The sequence below is a fragment of the Gorilla gorilla genome, chromosome 4, assembly GCF_029281585.2.
Source record: "Gorilla gorilla gorilla isolate KB3781 chromosome 4, NHGRI_mGorGor1-v2.1_pri, whole genome shotgun sequence".
NCBI classification, from domain to species: domain Eukaryota; kingdom Metazoa; phylum Chordata; class Mammalia; order Primates; family Hominidae; genus Gorilla; species Gorilla gorilla.
Window position 1 is genome coordinate 180161777 of NC_073228.2, and position 8463 is coordinate 180170239.

Sequence of the window (8463 nt, forward strand, 5' to 3'; positions counted from 1 at the left end):
TAAGAACCTCACCTAACTGGCTCTGTGGTGCCCTTACCCAGCTGCTCCTGAATATGACTTTGTGATTCAGGAGCCACGATCACCTGCTCTTGGGAACCAGTCCAGTTACCTGGAGCTGCTCATCTCAGAACGATCTAGCCTGGGTGATACTGTGTTCCCCCCACTGCCTAAACCCAACAGCTGCCAACCTAGCTGAGCTTGGGAACAGAGTTAAATGTTTGGGCGGCTCTCATGTTCCAACAGAGATGGCTGGAGGGGAGGCTGTGGACCTGAGGGAGTGGGTGGCAGCGAGCATGCAGAGCGTCCACTCCTCACATAGAAGGGAAGTCTTCACTACACTTACCTGTTGAACATGTGTCTGGCCACTCACCTGGCACTGGGGGCCTTTGTTCTTAAGTAACTCAGATGAAGCAGTGGCTTCTGATTTTCCATTCTGTGACCTATTACCATCCCTCTGAAGAGGTCACCAGAGATAGCTTCCTGGGATGGGCTGAGGAGGGAGGATCACTTGGGCCAGGAGGTTGAGGCTGCTTCTGCAGTGGGCCATGATCATGTCATTGCACTCCAGCCTGGGATACAAGAGCAAGGCCGTCTCAAAAAACCTACAAGACACACATGGCCTAGAGGTGGAGCTAGTGGTAGGGAAGGCTTCCTAAAGTTAATTCCTCAACTGCATAAAGACACATGCTAAGGGGCCACCCCAGCCAAAGGCCTGAATTTGGAATCCTGTGGAGGACATAAGATGGGGCCAAATAGGCCCTCAGGAGCTCCGCTGCAGACTAAGCACTGCTGTGTGCTTCCGAGGGCCAGTCATTGCTGGAGTCTACGGCTGGCTCCAGTAAGGGGGCTTCTGGGACTCTCCCAGCCTGCCTTGATGGTATGGGACTGATGGGCAGCCTTCAGGGGTCCTTAAAGGGGAAGACAGCAAGCAGAAAGCCTAGGCTTAGTTGTTGGACAGACTTCAAACCCCACCTTGACACCTTGTAGCCTGTTTCCTTACCTGTAAGATGAGGATAAAACCACGCACCATACAAGATTTCACATGAAATGATCTATGGAAAAAACCAAGCCCTCCTTTTTGAGAACAAGCGACAAGAGACAGCTGATAGGCGATCCTGAGAAACCCTGGGAATGAGGTTTTTGTATGACTAATAGTTGGGGATCAAGTATCAGGACATAAGGAAATGCCCAGGGCCCACTCCATACCCTGCTTGTGATCCTGCTGCATTGTGGACATCACCTCATGCCACCGAATCAGGCAAGCCTGGCCCCAAAGGATGGCCATGCCATGTGTAGCCCACTGCTTGGCACACAACAGAGTGGGATTCAGCAGTCCGCCAGTCCCAGAAGCCAGGCTGGGGGCCTCGGATTCACTTCAGACCGAGGCCAACACAAGCAATCCAAAGAAAAGCAGAGAAGGCAGGTCACTCAGAGGGCAGGCCAGGAGTTGAGCTCCTTACCCTCTGCCAGTCAAGCCACAGCTGGCCTCAGGCTGGGGCCCCACCAGCCCCCAGCCTAGTGGGGGGACTAGCATGGGCAAGGCAGGCCCCTTCCAAGCAGCCCAGGGTTCCCGGCAAGATTCTGTAGAGGTGAGAGGAACTGCTGTGCGGGAAATGGGCAGAGAGCCATCGGGATGAGGCCAGAGGCCGTGCCTAGAAGAGCAAGTGAATGTAGCACTTGCTGACAGGCGGGATGGCCTCTCAGCCCCGGTAGAGGTAGTTTTCACTGGGGCAGCCCCAGGGTTTGGCTGAGAGCAGAAAAATACAAAATCATCAGAGAAGTAAAATATATTTGTTTTATTATGTACACACTATATTTACATCACCCACCCTGAAAACAGCAGGTTCTGGCTTTTCCGTGAACCCCCAGATGAATATAAATTGGAGCCTCTGAGAACAGTTCCTTCCCCAGAGCGGGGAGTGTGCACGCGTGTGTGTAACCTTCTGATTCCATGGGACCTGGCCAGCCCCTCTGGAGCCACACAGCACCTCCTTGCCTTACACCCTGGCTCCAGCTTCACTGGTCCGGGGGAGGCCTCAGCCTGGGGCAGCTGTGATGTAAACCAGTCACTCCACCTCCATCTTCCTCTTCTGCAAAGAATCGAGGAAGTCTTGCCACTCTGCTGGGTAAAAGCGTTTATAGACGTTGATCTTACTCCGAATCTGTTTTGGGGTATCTTGATAGTAGTTCTTCTCATCACGGGCCATGGCCTAAGAGGAGAAGGGCTACTTTAAGGAGGGCTAGACAGGCAAAGGCTCAAATCTGAGCTCATCCTGAATTAGGCAAGCCACTTGCTATCTATCCCTGAGGTCCAGAATCCTGACCTCAAAGGCTGTGGTGCACCAGGCACAGTGGCTCACACCTGTAATCCCAACACTCTGGGAGGCCGAGGTGGGAGGATCTCTTGAGCCCCGGAGTTCCAGGCCACCCTAGGCAACACAGTGAGACCCTGTCTCTCCAAAAACAATAAACTAACCATCCTGTGGTCCCAGCTACTTGGGAGGCCGAGGCAGGAGGACTATTTCAGTCCGGGAGGATGAGGCTGCGGTGAGCCATGATCACACCACTGAACTCCACCCTGGGTGACAGAGCGAGATTCTGTCTCAAAAAAAAGACCAGGAAGGCCTGAGAGTCCAGTGGGCCAGGGAGGAGCTGGGGCCAGCTGAGGAGCTCATGACCCATCATAGCCAGCTAATCCTACTTGGGCCCAGGGGTCCAGTGTAGCCGGATCTTTCAACTGTTAAAGGAAGCCAAAAATAGACTTCCATCCTGGGTGACGGAGCAAGACTCTGTCTCGAAAACAAAAACAAACCAAAAAACACCATGCAAGCAAAACATTTATCTGTGAGTGAGACTGGAACCAAGGTCACTCAGTCTATCCTTGCCATAAGCATTCATTCAAGTTAGATCCCTGTCAATGGGATCCATTTCCTAGAGTCTCTTTTTCCTCCCTTTCTTTGCACTCGGTTTCAGGAAACAGGTGCTGCGCAAGCAGATCAAGCCACGAATGGTCCAGGGCGCCTTCCCAGCCAGCCCACGGGGCCTGAGCCGCTCACCTTATAGTCCTCCCCGTGGTTCTCCACCATGTAGCGTACATAGTCAATGAGGTCCCGAGACAGAGTATTTCCTTTCTTTTCTGGAAGGCTGGCTTCTGCCTCCAGGTCTGGAGTGATGAGAGAAGCGGGGAGACAGGGAATGAGGCTTTGCTTTCTGTGCTCTCTGAGCTGTCCAATCACCCCTTCACCCACTCCCAAGCCACAACACCCACCACACCAACCACCTGGGGGTCTTTGCCTCCCCATTCCCAAATCCACTGTTGGAACCTCCTTCAGCCCCTTGGATCCCAGACTCTGTCTCCTATGACCCACTCATCTACCAGTATGGCAACTTTTGGAAACGGAAGTCACTTCTCTCCGGGCCTCAGGTGGATTTACAAGGAAGGTACCAGACTAATAACCTCTACTTAGTGGCAGGTCTCAGGACAGAGATGAAGGCACATACCTGCCCACAGGACAGGGCTCCCTTCCAGCTATAAGCCTCTCAGAGAAGCTCTTGATGTATTATTGCAACACATGAAATGGGACGGTCTAAATACATGAGATCTAGAGCTGCCGGGTCTGGGGCCTGAGGCTGGGCCCCAGCACCTTACTAGTGCTCCATGGGAGAGAAAAAGCCAGGATGTGGAGCCAACTAATGGCTTCACTTTTAAAATAGGCAGGCGAATCCTACTCCATTTCTCATCTAGAAAGAGAGAGAAAGAGCTACCTCAGAGAAATGAAGTAGTCGAATCATATCCAGGGGTTAGGTCCTCATATTGTATATAGTCAAAATTATCTTTGACATGGTTGCCAGGGGCTGGAGGTAGGGGAAGATGGGGAGTTGTTTAATGGGTATAGTTTCAGTTTTGCAAAATGAAAAGGTTTTAGGGACCTGTTGCACAACAAAGTCAATATCCTTTACTGAACAGTGCACTTAAAAATGGTTAGGATGGTAACTTTTATGTGTTTTTTAACCACATTTTAAAATTTTTAAAAATGTTCCTCTTTGACTACAGTAAGTGCATATGGCTTGGTATATACAATCCTGTGCAGTCATTCTTATGAGAACCACTGAGATAAAAGACAGGAACTCAAGGAATTCTGTATCAAATGTCTGGCCATTCAAATCCTTCATCTTTAGGGGAGCTGCTTCAACTCCCTGACAGGTAAGGGGAAGGATGAATGAAGAATTCTAGAGTATTCCCATTTTCCTGTAGGGTTTACTCTCCTCTGTTTTAGCGTTCACCCTCTATAGCCTTAATACACATAAAATCGATTTTGTCATTGGAACATTTATTGAGATGGTGGAATCTCTAAAAATCAGTTCATCCTTAAATTCATGAGAAGCCATACCCATGCCTGAGACTTACTGGTTTCTCTTCTATTCTCCCAGGCACCTGGGTACATCCTCCCTAAACATCTCTGACCTTAGTTCACACAGTAAGGTCAGGGTTTAGTCAGTACAGTGAAAAATGAGCCAGCCAGGACACAGTCCTAACTCTGTGAACTTTGAACCAGCTCACTTCTCCCCTCTGAAACTTGGTTTCTCCATCTGCAAAATGAGGACATCTTAGGGCCCTTCCCATCTTCCCACAGTGCAGGACAGGGACCTAAAGGAATATATGGACCACACCCACCATTCAGCACATAGGGCTTCCGTACAAGCTCTTTAGGCCTCTCCTCTATGTCCACCTCCATGGCCTTCACCTGCAGAGAACAGAGCCCTTGAGACCAGAAGGATCTTTGATGAGGGAAAGTTATAGACTCCTGCTTATCCCAACACAACTACTAACCCATAAGAATCCCTGCCCAAGGTTAGGTAGAAGTAGGTAACAATGAGAACTAATGCCCTGGAGGCTTTTTCTCTCTCTTTTTTTTTTTTTCTTTTTCTTTTTGAGACAGAGTCTCATTCTGTTGCCCAGGTTCAAATGCAGTGGCACAATCTTGGTTGACTGCAACCTCCCCCTGGGTTCAAGTGATCTCCTGCCTCAGCCTCTCAAGTAGCTGGGATTACAATCGTGCGCCACCATGCCCAACTAAATTTTGTGTTTTTAGTAGAGATGGGGTTTTGCCATGTTGGCCAGGCCGGTCTCAAACTCCTGGCCTCAAGTAATCCGTCTGTGCCTTTTACCCCCAACATAATCTTGGTGACAAGGACTTTGTGTTTTGTTCTCTATTAAATCCCCAGGGTGCTTAGGATGTGACATGTTCTCAATAAGTAGTTAACCTAATGAATGGGCTTCCCGAATGAATTTGTTCCATTGCCTTAGGCAAGTTTCTTTTTATTTTTTCATGCCAGAGGGAAATGGCACTACCATTTCTTGAATAAATGTGAGGCTACAGTCACACAGTTAGATAGTCCCTAAGGCAAGGAGTGTTATACCCATTTTATAGATAGGCAGAGAAAGATGAATTGCTTGCTTTTCTTTTGGGAACCTGGATTCTTTTAATAGTTGTTGAAGCCTCCAGGGGGCCAGGCGGATCACTTGAGGCCCAACCTGGCCAACAGAGCGAAACCCTGCCTCTACTAAAACCACAAAAATCAGCCGGGTATGGTGGCACACGCTTATAATCCCAGCTATTTGGGACGCTGAGGTGGGATATCGCTTGAACCCGGGAAGGAGACTGCAGTCAGGGAAGCCTGGGGAAGCCTCAGACCAAGGATGATTGAATAACAAAGAAAAGGTGTAAGTAAAGATCTCCAACTCTTAGGGAGTACTAATTAGGAAAGTTAAGGGTAGAAAAAGATAAATTAAGGAAAATACCGTTGAGATGCTAATGGGTTAATTTCAGAGAAAAAAGACTGAGTAGAGGGGTATGGGGAATGTGTGCTGGGGAGGGAGTGTGACGAAGGTCGTAAAGAGACCCTTGCTCACCGTCAGTTGAGCGTTCTGACTGTGGGGAGGTCGAAAACTCGGAAGGGCCTGAGGGAAGGAATGGGCAGTACCACGTTCTGACACCTAGGTCAGTATGGCGGGGGAAGAGTAAAGAAGACAAAGACCGAGACCCTGCCATGTCAGTACCTTTCTCTTACGGAGGGGCACCGCCCTGTTGGGGTCCACAGCCAACCCCATCTCGGCCAGGTTCTGCCGCACCGATTTAGCGTGGTCCCAGGCATGTCGGATGTGGGAGCTACCGGCAAAGAGAGACATCGCGGATCCATTATCTCGCGGACCGTCCCGGCCGAGGCCCACGGCCACCCGGAACCCCAGCCCCCTCACCATTCGATCCGCGGCGCTGCCTTCCGTCGAGCATTCCGGTTCAGACGCTTTCGGTTGACACTATAACCAAACTTCTGCCTCCGGGTTTTGCCCTTGGCCTTGGGCATCGCGCTGACCACCGCACCAGCAGCTCAAACACGCTGCCTCTCCCTCTCAGACCTCGTGTAACAAACTCCTTCCGGAAGGCGTGCACAAGGCTTTGCGGGCATTTGGGGAAATGTAGTCCTTTTGTAGCACTACCGTGCTGAGCACTACGACTCCCAGGATGCAACGAGCACTTGCGCCTGCGTACAAGGCTCAATCTATTCGTTTCCCCGCCCCTTTCATGACCTTCACCGGGAGGCTGAGCTCGGAGTCCCGATTTTCTCCTGCTGCTGTGGCCCGGACATGGCGACTCCCGGCCCTGTGATTCCGGAGGTCCCCTTTGAACCATCGAAGCCTCCAGTCATTGAGGGGCTTAGCCCCACTGTTTACAGGAATCCAGAGAGTTTCAAGGAAAAGTTCCTTCGCAAGACCCGCGAGAACCCGGTGGTACCCATAGGTAAGTGGGTGCGGTAGGAACTGCACAAGGAGAGTACAGTGATGTCGGAGGGAAGGAAGTAGAGGAGGACCAGAGCGCTAGCGGGGAGCGGAAGGAGAGCGGACTAGAGAAGAGACGAGGGGGCGGGGCGGTGAGGGGCGAAACTGATTGGAGCGGGAGCAGCGGGTTTAGGGGGCGGGATTTGGGGCCTAAGATCGGGAGGACTCTGTAACTAGGAGAACCTCGCCGCGACTTACCCTCGCCGCCCTCCCTCCGCTGTGATCCAGAGATCTTGGCTTTGGGGAAGCGAGACCCAAAGCGGGGAATGACCTGCGGGGCCCGACCTGCTGTTTCCCAGTTGCTTTGTCCCCTCCTCAGGTTGCCTGGCCACGGCGGCCGCCCTCACCTACGGCCTCTACTCCTTCCACCGGGGCAACAGCCAGCGCTCTCAGCTCATGATGCGCACCCGGATCGCCGCCCAGGGTTTCACGGTCGCAGCCATCTTGCTGGGTCTAGCTGTCACCGCTATGAAGTCTCGACCCTAAGCCCAGGGTCTGGCCTTGAAAGCTCCGCAGAAATGATTCCAAAACCCAGGGAGCAACCACTGGCCCTACCGTGGGACTTACTCTCTCCTCTCCTTTGAGAGGCCCGTGTGTCGCTGGGGGAGGAAGTGACCCTTTGTATAACTGAAAGTTTTTTCAAAAATCCTAGATGCTGTTGTTTGAATGTTACATACTTCTATTTGTGCCACATCTCCCCTCCACTCCCCTGCTTAATAAACTCTAAAAATCCACTTGTATTTAATTCAGTATCATCCCCATGGTTTTTGGTCTTTGATTTTGGAGGAAACGGACTTTGGAGTGGTGCTTAGAAATCGTGTAGTCTAGTGATTCCCGAACTTTCCTAGTAACAGCCACCCAGGGCACTTTGAAAGCAGAGATTTGGCCAGGCGCAGTGGCTCACACCTGTAATCCCAGCACTCTGGGAGGCCGAAGCGAGCGGATCACCTGAGGTCAAGAGTTCAAGACCAGCCTGACCAACATGGAGAAACCCCATCTCTACTAAAAATACAAAATTAGCTGGGCGTGGTGTTGCATGCCTGTAATCCCAGCTACTCGCGAGGCTGAGGCAGGAGAATCACTTGAACCCGGGAGGCGGAGGTTGCGGTGAGCTGAGATCGCGCCATTGCACTTCAGCCTGGGCAACAAGAGCGAAACTCCATCTCAAAAAAAAAAAAAAAAAGAATCTCAAGGTCACTCCTTGAGATTCTAGTTCAGTGGGCCTAGAGTAATGCCATTTTAAAAATACTGGTCTAGCCAGCAGTTTTTCAAACTTTCAGTAGGACAACCTTCCTTCAGATGAGGCCTCCCATAGTCGGGTCAGAAGCAGAGGGTTCTGCCCTCCACTCCGCATAACCTCCTCACCCTGCTCCCACCTCCCTAGAGTCTATGGGGCTCCACTGATCTAGACCATCTGGTTCTTTTTTTGAGACGAGTCTCACTGTGTCAGCCAGGCTGGAGTGCAGTGGCACAATCTCGGCTCACTGCAACCTCCGCCTCCCGGGCTCAAGCAATTCTCCTGCCTCAGCCTCCCGAGTAGCTGGGATTACAGGTGTGTGCCACCACGCCCGGCTAATTTTTGTATTTTGTATTTTTAGTAGAATACTAAAACAACATGGTTTCAC

The 8463-nt window shown here is 51.2% G+C and overlaps 2 protein-coding genes across 6 annotated transcripts; one reads left to right on the forward strand and one right to left on the reverse strand.

Moving 5' to 3' along the window:
* Positions 1-1781: 1781 nt before the first annotated feature.
* NOP16 (NOP16 nucleolar protein) lies at positions 1782-6404 on the reverse strand. Of its 5 annotated transcripts, none has more exons than XM_055386309.1 (6): positions 6260-6404; positions 6062-6170; positions 5915-5962; positions 4676-4745; positions 3057-3163; positions 1782-2119 (listed from the first exon to the last, which is right to left on the reverse strand). In XM_055386309.1, the coding sequence occupies exons 1-6, from the start codon at positions 6364-6366 to the stop codon at positions 1817-1819; spliced, it is 744 nt and encodes a 247-aa protein (XP_055242284.1). In that variant the 5' UTR covers positions 6367-6404; the 3' UTR covers positions 1782-1816. The 5 variants fall into 5 exon arrangements, with proteins under 5 accessions (XP_055242284.1, XP_055242286.1, XP_055242285.1 ...); XM_055386311.1 differs by having other exon boundaries at positions 1782-2210; XM_055386310.1 differs by lacking the exon at positions 5915-5962.
* A 242-nt stretch (positions 6405-6646) lies between these two features.
* HIGD2A (HIG1 hypoxia inducible domain family member 2A) lies at positions 6647-7583 on the forward strand. Its single transcript, XM_055386316.2, has 2 exons — positions 6647-6800; positions 7158-7583. The coding sequence occupies exons 1-2, from the start codon at positions 6647-6649 to the stop codon at positions 7322-7324; spliced, it is 321 nt and encodes a 106-aa protein (XP_055242291.1). The 3' UTR covers positions 7325-7583.
* The last annotated feature ends 880 nt before the right edge of the window (positions 7584-8463 follow it).

What these genes read in the sequence shown, in the direction of transcription:
- NOP16 (XM_055386309.1), bottom strand. Translation starts at nt 6,366, where the DNA reads ATGCCCAAGGCCAAGGGCAAAACCCGGAGGCAGAAGTTTGGTTATAGT. An exon ending in GAAGCCCTATGTGCTGAATG is followed by an intron (nt 3,164 to 4,675) that starts GTGGGTGTGGTC and finishes TCATCACTCCAG; the next exon opens with ACCTGGAGGCAGAAGCCAGC. An exon ending in ACCACGGGGAGGACTATAAG is followed by an intron (nt 2,120 to 3,056) that starts GTGAGCGGCTCA and finishes TTTACCCAGCAG; the next exon opens with AGTGGCAAGACTTCCTCGAT.
- HIGD2A (XM_055386316.2), top strand. Translation starts at nt 6,647, where the DNA reads ATGGCGACTCCCGGCCCTGTGATTCCGGAGGTCCCCTTTGAACCATCG. An exon ending in GAACCCGGTGGTACCCATAG is followed by an intron (nt 6,801 to 7,157) that starts GTAAGTGGGTGC and finishes TCCCCTCCTCAG; the next exon opens with GTTGCCTGGCCACGGCGGCC.